At 43.5% G+C, this 24,809-nt stretch overlaps 1 protein-coding gene across 7 annotated transcripts in view; it reads left to right on the top strand.

Moving 5' to 3' along the window:
* DCLK1 (doublecortin like kinase 1) overlaps positions 1-24,809 on the top strand; it is a gene marked incomplete at both ends in the record, with an annotated part of 262,378 nt that overhangs the window by 168,484 nt on the left and 69,085 nt on the right. For all 7 annotated transcript variants that reach the window (XM_080929185.1, XM_080929186.1, XM_080929187.1 and 4 more), the window contains 2 exons: positions 11,416-11,532; positions 24,477-24,571. In XM_080929185.1, the coding sequence (XP_080785311.1) occupies positions 11,416-11,532; positions 24,477-24,571 (212 nt within the window). The remainder of the gene's footprint in view (positions 1-11,415; positions 11,533-24,476; positions 24,572-24,809) is intronic.

Here is a 24,809-nt window from a genome sequence, read left to right on the forward strand (position 1 = left end):
GTGAATATGTGTGTGTGGTGTATATATGTGTGTGTGTGGTGTGTGTATTTATGGTGTGTGTGTGTGTGTGTGTGTGTGTGTACATGCCATGCATGTAGAGGAGAGATGACAAACTTGTGGATCTGGTTTTCTCTTTCCATCATGTAAGTCCCAGGATCAAACTGATGTCATCAGTCTTAGTAGAAGGCACCTACTGAGCCATCTTGCCAGCCCATTCCCTCACTTCTGAAGGTGACAGAATTTGCCTGTCCCCATGGCAGGATTCTGGCATTCCTCTTTCTCTCACCTCTCTTTATCAAGTCAGTGCCTCCTCGAAAGGGACTTGGACACAAGGGCAGAGCTCAGAGGCTGGTGTGTGGCCCACTACAACATCAGTCAGAAACCAGACGGTCAGCATCAAAGATGAGATTAGTAAGTTGCCTGATTGCAAACTGGCTTAAGGAGCTTCCTGTGTACTCTGAGGGGTTTCAATGAGCATCTGAATGTTTATTCCTGGCTTTGTAGTTGAGGTTTTCATCTTGGCTTCTCAACTGCATTTTTGATGTCAGTGTAGACTCAAAGGTGAGTTAAGCTAAAGAGTTTTCTTCCCAAGCCTTGGTTTTTACCTCAAGGCATGAAAGCAATGACCTTTAACCCCCATGCTCCCCATTGGAAGTCCTTTCCCCTGGGAAGGCCAGGATGACTTCTCTTCACAAGCACCTCAAACCATTCACACTGATACTTGGGGTTTACCATTCCAAGGGCCTTTCTGTGTAGGTATAGAAGATTTCCTACCAAGCTTTAGTGTGAATGTGAAGAGCTAATAGTGGTTTTGAAAAAACATATTCTGTCTGAGATAGGACCTAAGATGTAGCAAGATCCCAGGAGGATCCTGGGGCTGTGAATCTATGAACCACATCTACAGCAAGGAAGCAAATAGCATCCCAATTCCAAATGCTTTGTAAATAGAAGAATAGACCCTACCACTACCCACATATGACACATCATAAATGCACTGAGGGCACAAGGAAATTCAGCAAGAGTTCCTTACCCTTTCTGAAGGGCACAGTTCTTTAGGATTATACATATTATCACTGTATGCTGCCTGGAAATCCAACTGTGTCTCTATGCTTCCCAGAAAGCGCTTCCAGATCTCCAGATCCCTGACCCACTTGGGTCTGAGTTCAAGGCCACTACACCCAGAATGTACACTTACCTGAATGGGTGGTACAAAGCAAAGCCTAAGAGAGCTTCACACAAGGAGAGAGGTTCCTCACTTCCCAGCTCTCAGCTCTTAAATAATGTATCTATGTGCTTCTTACTACTGTCAGATCCTTTCCACTTCAGAGCTAGTGAGAGCCAGGTGCTCATGAGCCGCCAGTGAGTGGGAAAGGCTGTTGTTTAGAAGCCTGCACTCAAGCCCAGTCAGGAAGAGAGATGGTTGACCTGGGTTGGGCTAGGACCTGAAGTAGGACAGGTATCCGTTGTTACAGACTGATTCATCTTGCAAATTCATTTCCTTTAGACTTTGCTCCTTTTCTCTATAAAGCTGCATTATGTAATTATGTCTCATACAGAGCCTGGGGTTTCCTCAACTCCCCTCTCACCCTTGTACTAGAGAAAAAAAATGCTTCCTGTCCCATGGCTAAATGTCACTTGTGGCCTCATGCCCAGCAGTTCTAAAGCACATGGTTCAGAGAGAGGCACGGCTGTGCACTTTTGAGGAGTATATCCTGCTTTTCTTTCTCCTGCAAGAGGGCCATGGGCAGTGGTAGATGCTGAGTCTTTCTTGTGTGTAGGCACAGGAAGCCACTGTGCTGCATATGCCAACACAGGGAAAGTGAGCGTGTAAGCTAACATGGATGTGCTCCAGGGTGCCCCGTGTGCCCACAGTCCCTTTTTATCCTCTGTGGATCCACCCTCCCCTTCATAGCCCATGCCCACTTCCACCCACGGTCAGGCCTCCATCTTTCCTATTCAGTCACAAGTCTGTGACTTCTCATAGCATCCAGGTTATTCCTTTAGAGTGTGTTGGGTGGCTCCCTGCCCTTATTTGAGCCTCTTCTATAACTTTGCCTTCCACTTAGATTAAAATGGCCCCAGACCTGACCTTCCCTATTGTAACATCACTGGCTCCTACCCTTTCCCTTTCCTTCCCACCTGCTTCTTCCTGTGTTCAAATTTTCAATTCCTGTCTATCCAAACACCTTCTCTGACCACCAGTGTAGAGGGCCACCCATTTGCTATCCATTTAATTCTTGGCAAAAACCCTTAAAAACCAGCATGTGTTGTTGCCTTTCTCGGTCTACAAGTCGTTTTTCCCACTTTGTTCCAAGCAAGTAGGAACCTTGTCAACTAGTCAGCAATTACATCCCAGGGCTTAAAACAGCAGAAAATATTTGTAGAATAAATGTAAGTTTAGTAGCAGTTACATGGGAGACGTTCACAGTAGTGAGGGGATGTTCTTTGCATGGGGACACCTAGAAACACTTTTAAAACACACTTAAAAAACTAAAATCACATCTCCAACAGAAATGGCAGTGCACCAAGGCAGGCAGGTTCCCTGGAGGTTATTTGAAGATCATTCTACAGGAAAATGAAGTTGCCAAAGGGTCAACCTTCTCCCCAACAAATATTCTTTAAATGGCTCTTTGCAAAGTAACTTTATATAGATGGTTGGTAGATAAAATTAAAGCCACTGAAAGATACCAGGCTGTAAATGTTACCTTATTTGGAAAAGGGCTCATTGCTTCTAAAAGTGAATTAAAGATTTTGACAGGGAGAGGGATGGTATTCAGGTCTGCACACGGTATATAAACCTGGCCAAAAGAACCCGAGATAGGTCTGAAAGCATGAGATTCCCCAGGCCCAGGTACCCAGTGCTCTAGCCATGCCTGTGTGGTAGCCATGTGCATGGTAGAAATAGAAGAGGACCAGCTAAGCGAGGGAGAGAGAAAGCTATTTATTCTGAGCTCACTGTAGCAAAGAGTGAGCCTCCACCATCTGCGTCTGGCAGAAAGTCAGAGTCAGGCACGGGCACAGGAAGCTCTGTGGTGGAAGAAAGGAAAAAAATCAGGTATGAGACACGGAGGGTGTCTGTGTCAGGAAGCTGAAGACAGGTTGTCTAAAAGTGGGGCATCCTCTGGGAGTGGTCAGGGGGCACATTGCCTTTCGACAGTTAGTCCTAAATTAGAGGTAGTAATAAAGGAAGCTGTCAATTACTCACTAAACCCTGGCCATTTTGGGCTTGCTGATTTGGAAGCGGTTGGCTGGCTCCCTGGGCTGTGATTAGAGACAGTGGTTTGTCATTTTATCCTTCGGAGTTCTAGTGTGCTGCCTGCCTAGCTGGTCGGCATGGGGAGGATTAGACGCGTGGGCAGTAGCTGCAAGCTTCTATAGACTGTCTATTCGATGTCAGCATAGTCAGGCTTCGGAAAACACTAAGAGGATACCACACTTGGGCTGTGTGGTGTGGAAGCTGTGCCGCATTGAGAGGTGAGACATCTGTGGGTCACCCTGACCACTCACTAAGATTTGCAGGACATTTTACAGACATAAACTTACAGCCATGGGGGTGGGGCTTCTCGATTTCTGTGACTGCAGCTGAGGTGCCTATGAAAGTTTACAACAGTGACACCTGACCAAAGTTCCATGGGGCAGTGACTAGGTGGCAGTTTCTTTGTGAGTGGCCAAGGATAGTCACAGATTCTTTTAACATTTTCATTTTGGATCATAGTCACTGTTGGTGGGCACTGGGTTCCCATGGGGATTACAGGGTTAGCAGGTACACGACCATCGCTCACCCGGAAAGATGAGATCCTTCCTGACTTCATTTGCCGCCAATGAGTTCCCTAATGTCAGGTTTACTAATTACGTTTACAAACAAGCACATCCCTGTGGGTAAGGAAGAAAACTTCCCCAGCATGGAATCAGCAACAGAGGCTCAGAACCTCTGCTTGGGAGTTCATTCTTAAAAGGACAATTGCAGGAATGCTATGTGGCAGGGAACTGTCTTCCCAAGTGTGGCTGACCCTGGGCTGCTCTCCTGTCCCTTCTGCAAAGCACAGGCTTGCACTCTGTAGGGCAAAGATGATGTTTCTCTACCCGGTGCCTCTGTGACCTCCCTCACCTCCAAACTCAATGGGAAACCATTAGTGCAATGTAGCCCATCCAGTAGTAACAGACACTGAAAGATTTTGCCTCCGAATGTATGAGCCTGTCTTGCTACAAATGCTTAAGGAATTGCTGAGAAGTCTAGGCAACTGATGGCCAGTGCTTTCATTAAATCCTTCAAAGAGGAAGTAACAGGGCTGCACCAGAAAATGCTGTCTAATGGAGTAATGGGTCCCCACTAGAGGGTAGGAAGGGTGTCTGGTGATCAGAGAGCAAGGTCGCACTGATCAACTGGCAGGTCTCCACTGTGATTGTCACATGGGAGGAAGAAAAGATGGCATCTGCTGCAGAAAATGAAGCTGTGTTAGAGGAGTTACGACACTTCTTGGTGTTTTGAAGCCTTCCTCTCTTCTCTTCTTCCACTGCGTCTGAAACTGTGACACAGGGACTGTGCAGATGAGACAACTTGAAGAGATAGAGAAAAGAGTAGGAACCCAAGTTACCAAGCAGTCTCCTGGGGCCAGATTGTCTCCCCCAGCCAAGACAGCTCCACTCTGGGAGAAAAAGCCCCACTGCTGCTTCCAAACACTAGATCCGAGCAGCGACTCACAGTGCTAATGCAGAAGATGCCATGCCATCCAGCCTCTCACAGATGTTACATAATGTGTCACCAGGGCCTCTGAAAAATCTCTAGGGGTGCCAGCACGTGGGCTGTTCTGAAAACTGCGCAGCGCCATTAGAGGAGCTGCTTCAGCCACACGTGTCTGTATTTTTAGAAGACACTTTGAAAATCTCCGTTGCTGGATCTTATACTCGCCTGGGAAAGCACCAGACTGATGCCTTTGCCTCCACGGCAGTTTGCTCCAGACACTAGTTTTCAAATAATAAGATTTTTATTTTCTGTTTTTTTTTTTTTCCTGTTAGAATCTCTCAGTACTGATGCCTTCGTCTTAAACATGCTACATATAGACTTGGGAGTTAGTGTTCGTTCCTTCACAGGCAGCAGTGATGGAGTCTTGCTGAAGTGTCAGTGTGGACCCGGAAGTCAGGTGGGCAGAAACATGGGCCAGGACTCAGTCCATTCTGGAGCATGGTGCTGGGAAGACACGCATAGCCAGCTCCTTCATTCGGTTGCCTTCTAAGCTGCCATGAAGCATGAAAATCATTTTATTGCCATAAGAGTAAACTCTAGTCATCAGTGATCCAGGAACCGCTCTGTTTGGCTCACCCACACCAGCAAGGTACAGACTGAGGGTGGTCAGGCTTCGATGTCCTGAGACAGACGCTGGTGAGTCCTTTAGGCATAAGAGGAGTCTGGGAGAACTGGGCATCAATGCTCAGCTGATACACAGAGAGAGAATGTTCCTGAAACCAAGGGTCAACTGAGTAACCGCTGATGACCTTGACATTCAGAGGCTTCATCCAGCTCAGAGAACATGAACGTCTCGGGGCAACTTTTTGAAGAGCTCGCTTTTTCTCTCCTCCTCAAGAATTTATGCCACTATTTAAAATAAAATTTGCTAGGACCGAATGTGCTTCCTGATTCTTTTGCATATAGGAACAGAGATGGATATTATTCCAGATGGAGGCTTTGTGCCTTTGCCAAATGAAGAGGGATCTTGCTTTTGTCATCAGCATAGGACACAAAGCATCCACTGCTTGTAATGGATGCTGTGAAATGAAATCATTTCAACAGCTCAGAATGGCAAGATGTAGATGAGATACAGAGGCCTCTGTCCAAGAATGCTTTTATTTTGACTGAATTTAAAATGATAATAGTAATAAAATCTGTATTTAAAGAGCGTTTGCTCCCCAGCATGTAGCCCATCATCAGGGTTGTCTAGACAACTAGGGATGGTGGTCTGTGCATCTTGGTCAAGATTCCACAGCAGGTGCATGTGACCTCTTGGTGCTGATGCTGTGTCCTCTCAGGTGAGCCGTTGGCACCACTGTGCAGTCTGGAGGCTGTTCTTTCCTTGGCACCTCCTGTAGGACTTCAGCCTTCCTACCAACTGTCTCTTAGTACAGGGAGAATCTTCCAAGGTGGAGACTCTCTTGCCACCAGGAACAAGGCCAGAGACTATGTCCCCCATCCCCGCCCATACCTTGCCATCTGTGTTGCTTTTCTCAATCTGCCCATCTTTTGTGTGTGTGTGTGTGTGTGTGTGTGTGTGTGTGTGTATGTGTGTGTGTGTGTGTGTGTGTGAGAGAGAGAGAGAGAGACACTCTTTAACTTCTGTCTACTCAAATCCTCAGACATCCTGAAGTGAAAATCAGTACAGAGCACAGAGATCCCCTGAGGAATGGTGACGTTCACCCCAAAGACTGATGTAGAAACATTCCCAAAGCAGAGGAGGTGTTGCGTCTCATCTGTGGACATATGGTCACCATGGTCCACACATTCACTGTGATTTTTCTATACCTATCAGTCAACTTTGTGTTTCTGTACTGAACTGTCAGGGACAATTATCTTAGGAAAGGTCACTTGGGATTCTGCTTCTTTGGATTCCAAGGGCAACTGGGCAAAGCTCTTGCTTTGGGCTCCCGACAAGAGTGATGTATCAGAAGAAGCATGTAGCCCAACAAACTGCTGACGTCTCAAGGCAAAATCGGACAGAAGTAGTGTCCCACAGTTCTCTGTAATAGCCTGTCCCCAGTGACCTAAGGAGTTTCTCTTGGTCTCACCTCTCAATGATGCCACCATCTCCCAGTAACATCATATTACAGCCCTACAGTTGGCCTTCCACACCACATGCTCCACCAAGAAAACCTTGAGCTGAATTTTTTTTCCAGCTTCATCTGTGATGAGGAGTGCGCATGGTAGGTAGGATGTAACCTGATTTTTGGCAACTTCATTGGGTTCTTTTTTCTAACAACCTTCTCCACTCCAGTCCCTCCCAACTCCCCAGCACTAGATAGATGAGATTGTTCCCCGTGTTTCAGATTGTAATTTTTAAACCAACGAGGATTCTGACATTCTCTCTAAGGAAATTCATTCGTTTTGTCCCTCCTGACACTTTTTTTTTTACCATTATGCAATGTAATTCCAACTTAAAAAATAACTTAAAATTTAAAGACTTAACTGGAAAGGTGTTGGGATCTGTTCCTCACTGCCTGCCCCTTCCCCCACCCAAGCCCCAGAACATCCTTTAACTGGAAAGAGAACAAAAAGCTGCTCCTATGATTGATTTCCTGCTGTGTCTCTTTCTGTTGCACAACCCAAGCCTTCAGAATCCCCAGCTTGATTAAGGGAGCCTCACTCTCCCTGGGGGACAGGTGGCATATCTGTGGTCACCTCTCAGACTCCACAGTGTTCCTGTTACTCCTTCCACACAGCTCTACCCCTCAGAGTGAGCACATTCTCTGGACAATGTGGTAGAAAGTTGGGTTTAGAGCATTGAGTATTTAACTAGTTTCTTGCCACCGCTCCTGTGATCCACACTTACTCAGTCACCTTCCAATGCCCCCAGCCACTAATACAAATTTCCCAGGATCTTTCACAAATGGAGAATTAAATGCCAATGTCATATATGAAAATAGGGATAAAGTCACCAGTGTTCTGGTGGGAGTCACAAGGTTCTCAGAAACTCAGTTTTTCTCATTTATAAAGGTACCTGTAGATCAGTTAGGCAAATACTTAGAATTTACCTAAGTTCTCATAGGACAAATACCAAACCAGGTCTTATTTCTTGAGCAGCTACTTCATGTTCTTTAACAATTCACAGGCTTGTTAGCACTCATTAGAGTCACAGGATGAGGCAGAGTAATGCATGGATTGGACCGATTAATAATTTGGTATGGACTAAATTCAAAAACCTACCAACATGCCTTCATTTGCTCTGCTCAGACCCTACTGTCTGAGTAAACTGTCTAGAGTATTTCTGTATACTATAAACTGTCTGAATAAACTATCTTGTAGCTGGAAGAGTCCCAACCTCCTGTGACAAGGCTGGTGCTGTTTGTGCTGGTAGCCTCAGTCCCAGCAAGAAATTCTTGTCCCTGGAACAAACAGCACAAGGAAAACCCTGAAACCAACATTTGAATTCATAGCTAGACCTCAAAGATGGATATTATTAACAATGTGTGCCATCTGGTAACTTTCTGTTTTGAACACTCACTCCTGCTAACTGAACTTCCAAAATAATTATTTTAAATTTATGTGGCCTGTGGACGCCCATGACCTTAATGAAGAGCCCGGTCATCCCGCCCTCATTACAGCCTTGATTTGGATTTTAAATCAGAAGAGTCTATATTGTTTTAGCAGCAGTTTGTTAGAATAACTAAGAGGTTCCAAATGCTGTGGTTTCTAAAAAGTAGAAATTAGAAGAAAGGAGAGAGGGGGTGGGGGGTGCTGTGGTGCCAGTTGGTGTTGCAAACTGCAGTTTGTGTTTTTCACCATCGTGCCTGGCACATAGTGGGCACTTGGTAAAAATGTAACTGGAGGCAAGCCCATAGAGCAGCCACACTGTGGTGATTCAGTTTAGTTGCTAATGTGCTGCCAGAAGACAGGGAGAATGTCCAAAATCTAGGACAAACTCCAGAATACATTGTCAGTTGTGAGGACAGCTAATTTGAGGTTTTCTTCTCTGGCTCCAAGGCTTTGCTTTGTGAATTAAATCCTCCTGGGACACACACTAAGCCACTGCAGTCCCATAGTGTGTGAATGAACTCACTGGTTCTGGTTTACTTCGGTGTTACCTACTTCTGGCTTTTCTTGATCCTTCCTTTGACTTTGAGTTATGAAGCCTGTAGAGGCAGGTTGGGTTTGGGCTTCTGTTTTGTCCGTTTGTTTTAATCTCCTTTCTTGTGTCTAGCCTTGTAGTTTTGATGTTTCTTTTACACATCTGCTACACCTTAGTAAAAGCGGATAAGGGAAAGGAGCATATTTTGAACTTAGAAAATAGTAAACGGCACGAATAGGGAAGTGCAGTATCAACATGAAGTCGGGTGTCAGTGTTAGATCTGGAACTGTGAACTCTTAGTTTAAAAGGTTTAATGAAAAATTAACAGATTAGGGATGTGTAAGCACGTGTGTGTGTGTGTGTGTGTGTGTGTGTGTGTGTGTGTGTGTGTGAGCATGTGTGTGTGTGGCATTTCTGAGGATTAAACCCCAGGACCTTGAGAATACTCGGCCAGACCCTTTCTTTAATTTTTAATACTAAACTAAAAAAGATTGGAAAGGTTAACATATTTCAACAGCTGCCAACAAAGAGAAATATGTTACAAACATCATTTTATGTGTGATAGAGTAAAAAATAAAAGCTTCATGTTACAAGAATAAAAGTTACAAGGCAATGAAAGAAAGTTTTTTTCAACCTCAAGCAAAGGCCATTAACAGGTCATTGAAAAAGTAGAAATGGGTGATAATGACTATGTGTGATTTAAAAAAAAACAAAAAAACAAAAAAACTACAACATTGCTGGCAACAAACCCACTTCAGATCTTCAGCAATGATATCTTAGTTTTGCTTAGAAAAATTCCAAAAATAAATTAGAAGGATAATACTAAGCCTCAAGAGATCAAGAAAAACAATCACATGTTAATGAATGCATGTTTTAAGTGAGACACCAGAGAACAGGGATGTTTAATAACGCATGGGAGCCAGAGGGATGGCTCTGCAGTGAAGGGATGAGTTCCCAGCAGTTCACACTGCAGATCACAGCCACTGGTGACTCCAGGTCCAGGAGATCCAGTGCCCTCTTCTGGTCTCCATGGGCACTGCACGCATATGGTAGGCATATAAGAAAGCAGGTACACATACACAAACACATAAAAGAAACTTGTTAAATGATCATTTAGGGGGCAAATTACTTACCTTCCAACCCTCTCATTCAGCAAATATTTTGAGCACTTACAATGTATTCTTCTAGTTACTAAAAACTGAATTTCAAGTTTCAAGAACTAAATGTATATGAAGGAACTATATCAGGTGACCAAATGCTCATTAGGGATGCTACCATAATGGAATGTTGAAAGCAGTTTAATTTAAAGTTTAAATGCTTAATCAAACTTGAATATTCCATGTGGTAAAATGCTTGACAGCTACCAAATGTCTGTGTGCAAGGCCCCATGAATAAGTTTGCTTTTCTGTTGCTGTGACAAAGACTATGACCAAATATAACCCAGGGATAGAAGGTCTATTTGAAGTATGAATACTCCAATACTGTCCATCACTGAGGGAAGCCAAGGGAGAAATTCAACTAGGGCAGGAACCTGGAGGCAAGAACTGAAGCTGAGACCGTGGAGGGGTGATGCTCGTTGATTTGCTCTTTGGGGTATGCTCAGCTGGCTTTTTTATACCACCCAAGACCACATTGCTTAGAGGTGGCACTGGTCATAGGGGGCTGGACTATGCCATGTCAATCATCAGTTGGGATGTCCCACAGATGTGCTCCCGGGCCAGTTCGATGAAGGCATTTCTCAATTGACATTCCATCTTCCCAAATGATTCTAGCTTGTGTCAAGCTGAGAAAAAAATTGACCAGAAACCCCAAGAGTTACTGAAGCAAAAGAGAGTTAGCTACAGGTCGGTCAACTCCCTTGTTACTTAAAAATACAAATGATTAGAAAAATATTCTAGAACATTCAAAATAAAGTATAATTTGATTATGGATTGACAGGCGCTTGATATTTTCTCAAACCCAATTAATTATCATTTCAAAACATAGGTTTTAATTATTAACTGTGGATTCTTGGGAGCAAGATATTGTGTGTTTGCGTGTCATAATTAATTCAGCCCTTTCACAGAGAGAAAAGTAGGAAATGTTTTTATTATTTACAATAATTAGCACTGAATTTAATGAACACGAAAATAGAGGATTTAAATATAGAAGAGAAGGTTTTTATCTGCACAGAAAGGCAACTTTATAGATGCAAACAAGCTTTCCTGAAGCTTCATGGTGAGATGTTGAGGGTCATCATGTTTGTAAGCAGGACCCCAACACCTGGTTTCCAGTGTTATCCTCCTGTGATTCCCGCATATCACACAGCTGCACGACTGTCCCAGGAAGGACTCAGGGCACGTCACGCATGCCCCACATACACTGGGGCCTGCCAGAGTTGGTGGGATCGTCCCTCACATTTCTTGCTTTATAAAGGTCAACTTTCTAACATTTTACCTGGAAAAAGAACCTCATGGGTAAAATCACAAAAGCACAGATGAGTGAAGGGGCCTGTGGATAGAAAGCTAATGAAAGCACCCCTCTATCAGCCTGTTCCAAATTATTCACAATGCTGTTGTAAAGTAATGTAAATTGGAAGGCTTGGTGTATCGCAGACTTGGCTGTTCCCTGAGCCTCATATGTCTTCTCATTCTTTCCCTAGAATGTCGAGTGGTGAAATCAACTTCTTACACCAAAATAGCATCAGCATCCCGCAGGGGCACAACCAAGAGCCCAGGTCCTTCCCGGCGAAGCAAGTCTCCAGCCTCCACCAGTTCAGGTAAAGCCCCAAGAAACCTCCCAAGCAACTGCCTGGCTTCTGACGCAGCCGCAGCCGAGGCTGTGTGGAGATACAGCGTGAGGATCTTAAGCAGGCGTCGGTTCTGGTTTATAATTTTAGAATGTGCTCAAGCGGATGAACAGATTTGCCCAAGTCTAGCATGCTGGCTGTAAGGGGAAAAAAATTAAGCTTAGAAAAACACACTTACTGAGACTCAGGAAATACAGAGATGCTCCAAATGGAAGTGCTTCGCCAGCTGCTACACCTTCCACCCCGCTCATCTCTTTTCGGGTCTAGAAATTTCCATTGGGAACTAATTCTACTTGGGGCTGGCTCATGGAGGCTTTCCAGTTTGTTTTTGCTGACCCTAGTTATCATGCTTGTGACACTGGCCTGGGTTACCTCATGTAGGGCTGAAAGCAATGAGATGTAAGGGGCCTGGAAGGTCGGCCACTACAATGACCTGGGCTGGGTCAGTTTCTGAAGGGGCTCATATGTTGCTGATGGAAATGATTGTGTCTTAGGATAAAGAACATCTCAGCCTCATTAGCATCTCCTTTGGTTTCTTTAATTAATTAACTTGTGTATGCATTTATGTTATTTTGTGTATTCATATATGCTGCTTTGTAGTTATCATAACTTTTTATTATTGCTTATAGTACTATTCCCCTGCATGTAAATTTAATTAATTTTTACTTCCCACTTTCGTCATTCTTAAGATAAACACAGGTCAGTTATGAGGTGTTGGCTTTGGTCTCAAGTATAAAACCTGTTTTGTTATGATCGAAGGATGTAAATGTTGAGATAGAAACATCAATGGTAAGAACTGTTACCTGACTTCATGATGAGGGCTCTGCAAAATAGCTTAGAAGGTCTTTTGACCTAAGGAAGGCTCTTTTTGGCTTCACACTGACCCAGAGTTACAAAAACGACTGGCCTTGGCTGTCTCAAAGGCAACATTTATGGGCTAGTTCTCTGAGACTCACACTCCCTGGTGAGACTCTTTCCCTTCCTGCTTCTCCATGTCAACTGTCAGAGGCTCAGCACTTACTCTAATGGTGAAGAAGACACTGTCCTTTACCCACACCATAGCCAGGCAGAACTGTGGTCTGCCAAGAGCATGGCTGGCACTTGAGACAAGCTCACAGCTCACGATTGCTGAACTTGAGCATAAGCAGAGAACTTTTTGCTCAGCATCATTCATCTGATAGGACACACCCTAAAACGAGACGTTCACGAAGCACGAGACCCTAAGTTTACAGCTCATGAGAGCTGCTCGGGAACAGGTACAGTTTGACATGACTCCCCAAATCCTCGGGTGCTAAGCTATGACTCTCTGCTTCAGCAGTCTTTCAGGGGACTTCAATCAGAGTTGCTTGTCACAATTCAAGCAGCAGTGAGGAAGTAGTTCTGTCACATGACCACCACCTGAGAACATGCCAGGTGTGTAAAGCCTTACGCACCATTTCAAACATAAAGGCCTAAGTCTGAATACCTAGTGCCTATATAAAACAGCCGGGCATACACACATATGTCTGTGACCCGACATAGCACACAAATATGAGCAGAATTCCCAAGCCTGGTGGCCAACCAGCATTGCTGAAACAGACTAAGCTTTAGGGTTCAGTGAGGGTAGGACACCTAACGTTCTTCTGGCTTTGGCATGTAGACATGCACACCTGAAACATATATGTACTGGTAATTTGGGCTGTTCTGCTTTATGCTCCCAGCAAGTTGTGCTTCAAGACATCTGCCCAGAGAATCTTGGGTCTGTGAATGAAAGACGTGCACACATTAGATTATTTTTAATATGCTGCCTAGCTCAGTAGCTGGGCACTTCTAATCCTCTGCCTGCTACCCTAGGCCCAATCAGGGAAGTGGCCAGTGCTCACGTGCCAATAATCTCATATGGCTGGTTGTCTCCTGCAGCTTCTACATCCACCCGTATCCCACTGTTTTAAGTCAGTTTCTTCCTTTCCTCCCCACCCCTATGTCCTGGCCTACAACTCTGTCCTGTCTTCCTTTGCCCAGTCATTAACAGCTGGCATCTTAATTGATCGACCAAAAACCAATTGGTGACAAGGACCTTTAGTGTTTGAACACACAGATTCCTGATTGAATCAAAGCATTAGAACCAATCTCCAACACATATGCTCATACACATGCACACACACACACACACACACACACACACTCACACACACATACACACACACACACACAGAGAGAGAGAGAGAGAGAGAGAGAGAGAGAGAGAGACTCTAATATAAACTGATTTGATTTAAATAAAGGTAAAAAGATCTTTATTTCTTCCTTCATACTGTGCCTAACTTGAAAGTGCATTGTTACCATCTTCCTAAAACTTAGAAATTTCACAATGTAGACCTTGCCTTGAATCTCTTACAAGAACACATTGACATTGGGACAGGAGATTTGTTTTAGAGCTTCTGTTCCTTAGACAACTTTTTGTCAAGTTATCTTCTACTTTGAATCTCTCTTCATGAATTGTCATGGTAAGCATACTTAGCACCTCCAGATGTCTTACAGCCCTCCAGTCAACAAACCCCCCTTCAAAAGCATGCATTCTTAGGAAGAGTTCTCTCTGCATCTTTAGCTTCTCCATTGCCAGTTCAATCAACCATGGGTCAAAAATACTCAGGAAAAAATGCATCTGTACAGAATATATAGCTTATTTTAGGGATTGCTATTTTCTAAATAATGAGCTATAATCACTGTTTGTGTTGTATTAATGTGTTTCCAGTGATTGTAGGTAATATAGAAATTACTATATAAGCAACTATGCATAGGTCATATGCAGATATTGTGATAGTTTGTAGAGACTTAAATATCTGTACATCACAGTATTCACAGAAGGAAACAACCAACCCCACAAGACTGTGGACAGAACTGTATTGCCTGTGATTATATAGAAACCCTCATGACAACAAGTGTTCTATCATGAACAGACTTTCTGCAGATGTCAGAGACATGAAGGAGAACATTCAAAAGAACTTCTCCTATGACTGAAACACTGTTCCTGTAGAACCCAGGCATAAAACTTACTTATATGTGACTCCAGAAATCTTTTTATTTATGCTGTTTAAATTTTACATTTGTTACAGATATGTAAAATATTTTATGCAACATATGCAGATAAGAGCAGAACCAAAGCTAGAGAAATGTAGAGAATTTTAATGAGCTCACTAGACTAATTTGGCAAATTCTATTGATTTCCATCTGATACCTTCAAAAGCAAACTGCTAGCTATTAATCTTAGCTCCATCCTTACTTTCTGTGCAAAGACTCTATTATTTATACTGTATGAAAGAGCATTTCTGTTTGGGGCTCCAAAAAATTTATTGAAGATAAAGTTCACCAAGATCCTATCTCCTGTGTTTCCAAATTTTTAGGTATCTAAAACCTGTTCCCACAAGTATTTCCTTCTCACCTATTCAACAAATTGCTCCAAATGGGGATCACAGCTCTGAACCATTATCATGACTTAATGTTTACTTGGGAATAGCATCTTGTACCAACTGCCTTGTATAACTTCTCATTGTTAATGCCAGGTTAATTAGACACTTCCTGAGCATCTGCCTCATCCCAGCATGCCTTAGGCCCCAAGAAGACAACAACAGTTAAACCACAGTCCTTGCTGAGAAGCTCATTTGTATTCTAGTTCAGGGGAGGGAGCTACTACTATGTTGTGCTAAGTGTCATGATGGCCCAAAGGATGGAGAAAGCAAGCAAGTATCATTAACCCAGTCAGAGTAAGCTTCCAGGAGACTAGATTTATAAATTGGGCCTGGAAGAATCTTGCTAGCATACTATCGAGGACCATGAGGATACTTTCTCCAATTTAAATGAAGGCATAAAGCAAGAAAGTATAAAGAACTGGGCTTGGTGGAACATGCCTATAATCCCAACACTCAAAAGGCTGAAGGAGTATGAGTTTGAAGTGATCCTGGGCTACACAATGAATCTCTGACATGGTATTCTGGAAATGTCAGGAAAACATGACGTAGCAGAATTACATGTCATATTGCATAAGGCCATGGAGGCATGTTTGCTGTTGAAGGTGTTGGGAGGTGAAAGAGGACTTTAGAAGGGTTGTCAAAGGCTACAGCTGAGTCTCTGCAACAGTACCATCCTAGACAGAACAACTCTATGTGAGGGGAGGGAGGCCCTGGAGGCTCCTGTCGTCCCCCTGGAAAGATAATAGCAGAAAGAGAACTGAAACCTTGTTGGAAATGGAGGAAAACATCCAAGGGTTTGGCCAGATGTCAGGATGAGAGAGCAACAGAGACAGATTCCGTTTGCCCGGGGCAGCAGTGGGGGCAGTTTCTCCTTTAGGCTTGAGAAATGAGAAACCTGTGGTGCAATAGAAATGTCAGGAAACATAAGTGACTGTTTCAGTGAGAAGATGTGAGCTGACAGCACAGACCCTGGCAGAGAACAACATTTTATACAATACAAATGTAGGATTTCTCTGCCCCGTCCAGAGATCTGCAGAAATGAAATCAGAGGAATCCAGAAAGCCATGAGAATCAATAGCCGCAAAGGCAAGATAATGGAGGTAGAGGGAGAGACAGAGATACTTCATTGATAGCTACAATGCAAGAGTCCATAGGGCCACCAAAGTGGGGACACAACTAGGAAGTTCAAACAGGCTGTGGGGTCTTGCCTGGAAGTGTTCTCCATGATTTTATGGCTAGGTTCCTTGGCCTGGCTCCAAGGAATGTAGATACTCTCTGTATTTACATTTCAAATGTTATCCCCTTCCCACCCTCTCCTATGCCCCTCCCCCTCTATTTGTCTCCATGTTTTCCCTCTCCCAATCACCCTCTCTACCTTGGTCCCTTGGCATTCCCCTACATTGGGGAAAACTTCCCTCCCTGGTCCAAAGGCCTCTTCTCACACTGATGCCAGACAATGCTATCTTCTGCTACATGTGCAACTGGAGCCATGGGTCTCTCCATGTGTGCTCAATGGTTGGTGTTTTAGTTCATGGGAGTTGTGGAGGGCTTGTTTGTTGATAATGTTGTTCTTCCCATGGGACTGCAACCCCTTTCAACTCCTCAGTGTTTTCTTTAGCACATTTATTGGGGTCCCCATGTTCAGTCCAATGGTTAGCTGCAAGCATGCTCAGCTGTATTTATATGACTCTGGCAGAGCCCCTGAAGAGGCATCCATATCTGGTTTCTGCCAGTAAGTATTTTTTGGCATCAGCAATAGTGCTTGGGTTTGGTGGCTGCATATGGGATGGATTCCCAGGTGAGGCAGTCTTTGAATAATCTTTTTTTTCCGATCCCTGATCCTCTATTTGACGTTGTATTTTCTCCCATGAGTGTTTTGTTCTATCTTCTAAGAATGACTGAGGCATCAACATTCTGTCCTTTCTTCTTTTTGAGTTTCATAAGGTCTGTGAATTGCTTCTTGGGTATTGGGTATTCAGAACTTTCTAGGGCTAGTATCAGCTTATCAGTGAGTGGATACCATGTTTGTTCTTTTGTGACTGGGTTACCTCAATCAGGATGATAGTTTCTAGTTCCACCAATTTGACTAGGAATTTCATAAAGTCATTGTTTCTAATAGCTGAGTATTACTCCATTGTGTAAATGTACCATTCCTCTGTTGAAGGACATCTGTATTCTTTCCAGGTTCTGGCTATTATAAATAAGGCTGCTATGAACATGGTGGAACGTTGTTATATGTTGGAGTGTCTTTTGGGTATATGCCCAAGAGTAAAATGGCTGGGTCTTCAGGTAATACTATGTCCTATTTTCTGAGAAACTGCCAGCCTGATTTCCAGAGTGGCTGTACCAACTTGCAATCCCACCAATAATAGAGGAGTGTTCCTCTTCCTTCAAATCCTTGCCAGCATCTGCTGTCATCTGAGTTTTTAATCTTAGCCATTCTGACCGATATGAGGTAGAATGTCAGAGTTGTTTTGATTTGTATTTCCCTGATGATTAGGAATGTTGAGCATTTCTTTAGGTGCTTCTTGACCATTCGGTATTCCTCAGTTGAGAATTCTTTGTTTAGCTCTGTATCCCATTTTTAATAGGATTGTTTGATTCTCTGGAGTCTAATTTCTTGAGTTCTTTGTATATATTGGATATTAGCCCTCTATCAGATGTGGGATTGGTAAAGATTCTTTCCCAGTCTGTTGGCTGTCATTTTGTCTTCTTGACAGTGTCCTCAGCCTTACAGAAACTTTGCAATTTCATGATGTCCCATTTGTTAATTCTTGATCTTAGAGCATAGGACATTGGTGTTCTGTTCAGGAAATGTTCTCCTGTGCCTATGTGCTCTAAGCTCTTCCCCACTTTCTGTTCTATTAGTTTCAGTGTACCTGGTTTTATGTGGAGATCTTTGAACCACTTGCACTTGAGCTTTGTACAAGAAGATAACAAAGAATCAATTTGCATTCTTCTGCATGCTGACTGCCAGTTGAACCAACATCATTCGTTGAAGAGGCTGTCCTTTTTCCATTAAATGTTTTTCACTCCTTTGTCACAGACCAAGTGAACATAGGTGTGTTGGTTTTGTTATTCGTCTTCTACCTACATCATTCTGATAATGTGCCTAGCCATGGACACAGGGCTCAGAAAGAAGGTCTGTGCCTTAGCAGTCTCCTCTGTGTCCAGGAAATCAGAGACAGTCTATGATCTACAGCCTCACTGTCCAGCTACCCTGCAGCCTACAGACATGCATGCATTTGCCTCTGCTTTCTTTGCTGGTCCGAGACCTTTCGGTGCCAAAATTAAACAAACCTTGCATGTTAGACAATGACAGGGAAAGGAATGACAGGGAAAGGGCAAGTAGATTTCATTCCAAAAGGTGGTCGTGCAGCACTTAATTAAAAATCAATTTAATTAAAAATGCAAAAAGGGACAAATCAGAACTTTCCATCATAGCAAACAGCTTGGCACTTGTACATGCAGTACTCAGGGTAGAGGAAACACTGACCACTGAAGCTGTCACTTGGACATTTATTTTTACTTTAAAAATCCTATTGTGCAAGCTAGGCATGGAGACTCATGTTGTCCCCTTAGCCCTCAACAGTTTGAAATGCAAACCTAAGTTTACATTCCAGTACAGCCTGAGATACTTAGCAAGACCTTGTCTCCAAAAACCAAAGTAATAGTAATAATTTAATTTTTTCATTATAATTCATGAAATTGTAATATATATGATCTCATTCCTAAACATTTTCCTAGTTTTTTTTTTCTTTTCTCTCTTTTAAATAATATATTTGTGTGTGTGTGTGTGTGTGTGTGTGTGTGTGTGTGTGTGTGTGTGTGTGTGTATACTCTGGTAAAATGTTGATAAAACTTTCTAATTGACTTTTTGTTAGAAGGTAAGACAGAATTTGCAAATGCAAGTGTCTTGATAAATCTTTTTTTTTTTTCTCCCACAAAAGTCCTGAGGGTCAAATGGAGCTGAGGTACTTTGCCTTTTGTACCATAAACATCTTCAAATGTGCAGAAAGCCGTGAGGAATTGTGGCAGCTGTTTGCTCCTGAGTAGTTATTTTAGCAAGCAAGGGGTGGGGGCCTCCAGCTGAGGTGGTCATCATTCTGAAGCACGTTTGGTGTATAGCTTCTTTTAACATCTCTTACATTGTAGAGCACCCATTGGGTCTCCTTCCTTCCTCTCTTTGTGTCTACCCTTTACAGCAGAATTTAGGTCTTTGTTTCCAGAACAGAAAAGGACAGAAGTCCATGTGCATTCTGATTCTGTTACAAAGAACCGTCTGGAGTAAGATGAGGAGCATCTAACCATGGATGTTATTTCAAGAGACCTTTGTATTTTAAAATTGTCACAGGCAAGTCTGCTTCTCCCAGAGAGACACAGATACCCTTAGTCACTTCCTGAAGGCATTTCTCAGTCATCCCCCTGGACCCCCCCTTCTTAGAAGAGCCCTTACTTCAGCAGAAGTGATGTGCTTTTTCCCCCTCTCAGACTCTCACTTTAATGGCTAGTGATATGCAAACTCTAGCATGTAGTGATTCTCGATGATACCGGATGCCCTTCTGCCTCTCCTGGATCTTCTTCTATGACCCAGGGTCCCTTGATTTGAATGTGCATCCTGGCCTGGATCAAATACTATCCCCCTGTATACATTTCATGACTGCAAATGTTAATAGGCTTCTGCCACCATACCCAACTTTCCAAACATTTTATCTGTTTATTTATTTTAGTCTTTAACAGTTTCATGTTTATATGTGACGAACTATAGTCGTTTTTTCACCCATCACTCTCTGCTCAAACCTTTTCTCTTCCCAGTATGTCCCACCTACTTTCATACATTTTTATGTATATGTGACCCATTACATTAATTAGAGGTGCTTGCATGGGTGCGGGTGGGAGGCTATTTCCTGGAGCACAGAAACTTTATCCATGACTATGTGAGTAAAGAAAGTCACACCCTTTTCCCTAGCAACCATTACCTGTCAGTAGACCCTCTAGAAAGCTGGGACCTCTTTCATGATGGAATATTGATGGGTACAATCTTGTGCATGTTTTGACTGGAAAACAACAGCTTGCATGAGTTCATGGAAATAATGGCCATGTCATGTCCAAAAGATGTTCTTCTTGGCTCTCCATCCCATTTCCCACGTATCTCCTCTTCCAGGATGTTCCTAAGGCTTGGCCTTTTAACCAGTTATGAGTCTCTGCACTGCTACCAGCTGAAATAAGTTTCTCTGAGTAAGACCAATAGTACTGCCAATCTATGAATATAAACATTTGTACTTCAAATACAGTTTGATCATGTGTTTATGTAGCAAAATTATAGTAGTGGGTTCTCTGCATCTTGGCCATCAGCTCTTGACCAGGTTAAGAGTATCAGGCATGAGTTCCTTCCTGAGGTAAGGCCTCTGATCCCATTAAAGTAGTAGTTGGTTATCAACTATACATGCATGCCAGTGTGACACCGTAGGCACATCCTTCCAGGACTGATCTTATTGCAGCTCTAAAGTTTCACAGCTGGGTGATAACTTTTCTCCCCAGCAGCCTGAGCAGCCCCTTCCCGCACTATGAAAGCCAGTGTTGCAGGTACTTTCTTGTTGCTGGGAAAAGACACAGTGGCCAGTGCAAGTTAGAGAGAAAGCACTTAATTGGGGGCCTTGCTTATTGTTTTACACGGTTAGTCCACAAGCATCATGGCAAGAAGCATGGCAATAGACAGGCAGGCATGGCACTGGAGCAGTAGTTGAAATCATAGATGTCATTAGAAAAATAGTGGCAGAAGTGGGAAGACCAGGCCTGTGGTGGCTTCTGAAACCCCAAAGCCCAAACCCAGAGACAAACCTCTTCTAACAAAGCCACACCACCTGATCCTTAACAGTTTATCAACCTGGAACCAAATGTCTGGCTATGTAAGCCTATGGGAGCCACTCACATTCAGACCGCAGCCGGCACCAGGTGGTGGTTTGCAGACTGGTTTAGCTGCATTCAGTGTAGTATGTGGCATCAGCAACAGGGCTTACCATTAGGTTCTGGTGGACAACCAGGTCAATGGCAGTAAGCTGGATTCCTTCTGGGCTTTGGTGGCACTTTCTTAACCAACAGCTCCTGGGGAAGACTCTATATCAGCATGATCATTTCTGTAGCTTCTGGAAGGAGCATTATCCCCTGCCGTGACCTTTTTATCCTAGCGTTTTAAAATTATATTTTAATTAACTTATAAAATAGGTCTCCATGTGACTTTTTTCACACTTCTTAGTGATGTTTATCCCTCCCTGCAAGCACTGTCAAATCCTTCCTCACTTTAAGCTCTCTCTCTCTAGGATCCATTCCCCACAATCCTTTCATGGTCCACTTTCTTCTTTCTTCCTTTAAACATGGTACCTGATCATGTCAGGGACACAGTGAAATATTCACTCAGTGAAAATGAGAAGCACTTGATCTCTCAGTCTCACTTTGAGATCTATCTAATAGCATTTCTAGCTTCACACGGGGGGGGGGATGTTTGCATAGTGCCTGGCATCTGGGAGGCCCAGGCATCCGACTGGAAGGAGAGGAAACTCCTTAAGTCCATATACATGCATATGTATGTGTATGTGTATGTATGTATATATGTTTATGGTCTTCATTAGTGCACACAGAATATAGGGTCATTTAAAATCAATGAACTAGTCAACAGTTCCCCAAATCTAGGATGTTTTAGGAACTTTCATATTCAATAATGTTTCCTGTGGGAATGAGATTTTATCATGTACCATGTGTGCTTATTGTTTGATATGAAACCCTGAATTTGTGGTTCCAATCAATAAGAAAATGTAGAATCTTCTGTTTGAAATGTTGAAAGAAAAGGTGGATTGAATTCGGGTCCTCAGATTGGTGGCAAATGACTGTACTGGCTGAGCTGTCTTGCTGGCCCTGCATTGACATTGATGTAGGGGAGGGCCTCATGCCTGTTGAAGTTCCCCCCTCAAATCTATTCTTGACCATATGAGAGATCTTGAGAGCTTTCTAAAATGTAGTCTGGACCCTTGGCTCCCTTTAAAATCATTCTCATTGTCCTCTGAATATAAACCAAACCCTCTACCATGGCTTTCAACACCCATCATGGTCTGTGGTCCCTGCTGAGTCCTTCACCTGTGTTCATAATGTGGTTCCTTCTCCTGCTCCGACCTGCCTTCTCTAGGTCCCCCACCATGACTCTCTCTGACACGGGGGTCCTGTGAACAAGCACTCATTTCCCTGCTGTGTCTTCCTCATCTTATACAGTTTACCCCTTTCCCACTGCCTTCTCCATGGGCTATAGGCCAACCTTGACCCCATTAGTTAGGAATTCCAATAACTTCCCCTCTCAGAGCATTTCCCTGTAATGATTGGCTTTCTGATTTTCCTATAGCCTGAAAGTCAGCAGCAGTGAGGGACGGTAAGTGTATCTGTAGGTTGTAGATTGTGTGGTTTAGATCTCACACTTTACTTCTCAAATTGCTCATTGTCTCTGACTCAATTTCTCAATCTGTGAAATGGGAATACTGCCCATGTCACAAAATCATCATGAGTCAAGGTCCAAACGCATTGACTGGTGCACAGGACATAATACACACTTGCTGAGCAGAAGCTGCTGAGTTTGCTCAGAGAGTGTGCGCTGGCATGTGTCCCCTCCCTCCAAGTTTGAGTTACACCCCCAGTTAGCTGTAGAGTCAAATTGGATACTTTGATGTTAATTTAATAAAAAGAACCCTCCAACTAAGCACCAGGTGCAGCAACTCTTGCCTTGGTAGGATTCTGCATCTACACAGGGCTGGAATCTCCCTTAGAGACCACTGGCTGGGGAGTCCAGCCAAGCACGTGAGACTCATCCAATAAAGACTGCTCAGTAGCACACAAGCAAATTAGAACACAGCTTGCTGTTGTGCCATGCAAATACATCAGGGAACAACCCTCCAAAGGCTTTAAAGAAACAGTTATCAGTATATTTCAAAGGCAAAAAAACTACCAGTTAATATAGTATGTGGCATTTTAAAGTAGAGACAAAAGGTGCCAAGGAGCTTCCCCCTCCCCTTGACTCCTTAAGGTTTTATGAGAACTCAGTGTTTGAAAAAAAAAAATCAACAAGACTTTTGAGTGTCCCTATCACCTGAAACTTGCCAGGCTTTGGAAGAGTTATTGTCATTTTGATTCTTGTGTGAGTCACTGAGTCGCCTGCCCCCAGAGGCGCTCCATTATGATTCAGTGCAAAGGACTGAACAGGCTGGGGCTTCCGGAGTGAGGAGTGAGTGTGTGTCTGCTGGGGGTTGTGGTGGCAACGCGTTGGCATGAGGCTTAATTGACACCTTTGATGTAGCCTAAGACAGAACCCGCACCTCCCACTGCCTCTGGGAAGACGTCAGCCTTACGCAGGAAAAGGCATCTGCTGATGAATCCTGCATCTCATTCAGCCCGCTCCCTGAGCAGCTTTAGCCATCCCTAGCTAATCCAACTGCTTCCCAGTCTGCGGGTGCTGGGCTTGGTGCTGAGAAGAGGCTCTGGCTCTTGGCTATTGTCAGGTCAAACACTAAGACTGTGTCCATGTTAGAACTCATAGAAGGTAAGTGGGATGCACTGCCGTCTCTCCCCCAGGGCACCTTCTAGAATGTGTGCGTCTCCTGTCTGAGTCTTCTCTCCCTGTGTGTCTCCAAGGCTGCCAAGTTAGAGTGGCAGCCTTTGATATCTGTATACAGTCCTGTCTGGGGGGGGGAGGGTATGTGTTCTCAGAGGTGGCGCTAGCTAGTGAAAAAGATAGCCCGGTTCCGTGCTTTATCTAAGCTTGCTGACAACGTTTTCCACAACTTAAGTCTTGGGTAGAATTCCAGAGTTGAGACCTGTTGGCAGCTTTTTTTTATCAGTTCAATAGCAACAAAGACAAACTGTGTGGTGTTTCTCAGCATCTGTGGGCAATTATTTTGTCCTGTTTTGAGGCAGACACATCAGAATCAGGCTGGGGGGATAGACAGGATATAAATGAATATAGACATTTCTAAAAGTGAGTTATTAAATTATAAAAACACAATGGTTCTTTTTTTTTTCAAGTCTCTGGGAATGCCACCTGTGAGTGATTTCAACATTTTCTCCCACTGGGTAACTAAACTAAAGACACAGATACACACACACACACACACACACACACACACACACGTCTCAAAGCCTTGAACGTACTCATGAAAATCTCTCTTGGCTTAAATAAAGCCATCAAAAGAAACTTGTGCGCTGTACATTTTTTAAAAATATATAACCTGAGGTTGTATTAAACACAAGATTAACAGATCAGTCTCTGAAGATGGTTATTCCCTAAGGCTTTTCTTTGTGAGTCACACAATGGCTCTAATTTTTAGCTGACGTTCCTTCTCTGACTATTTCCTTGAGAAGATGAGTTGTGAGTTGCTATGAAAATTCTTTAATGTGCTATTTTTCTCTGTGTGCGATTTCTTTTACTTCTAGTTAATGGGACCCCTGGCAGTCAGCTTTCCACTCCACGCTCAGGCAAGTCACCAAGTCCGTCACCCACCAGCCCAGGAAGCCTGCGGAAGCAGAGGGTAAGGACACAAGCAAGCCATCTACTTACAGTCTGTCTGGGTTTTGTTGCACAGTGGCATGGGTGTCAGCAAAAAGCACCGCTCCTCTGGGGAGTGACCGAGCTAGGGCAAAGGTGACCAGCTGCGGCTCACTCACCATTGCTATGGCTAAATATCCACAAATTTGCCCAGACTTGATTCTGAATAGAATATGCAACTGTTGCTTTGGTTTTAAATACCCTCTTGTTTGTTCATGATA

The sequence above is a fragment of the Micromys minutus genome (assembly GCF_963924665.1).
Source record: "Micromys minutus genome assembly, chromosome: 15".
Classification (NCBI taxonomy): domain Eukaryota; kingdom Metazoa; phylum Chordata; class Mammalia; order Rodentia; family Muridae; genus Micromys; species Micromys minutus.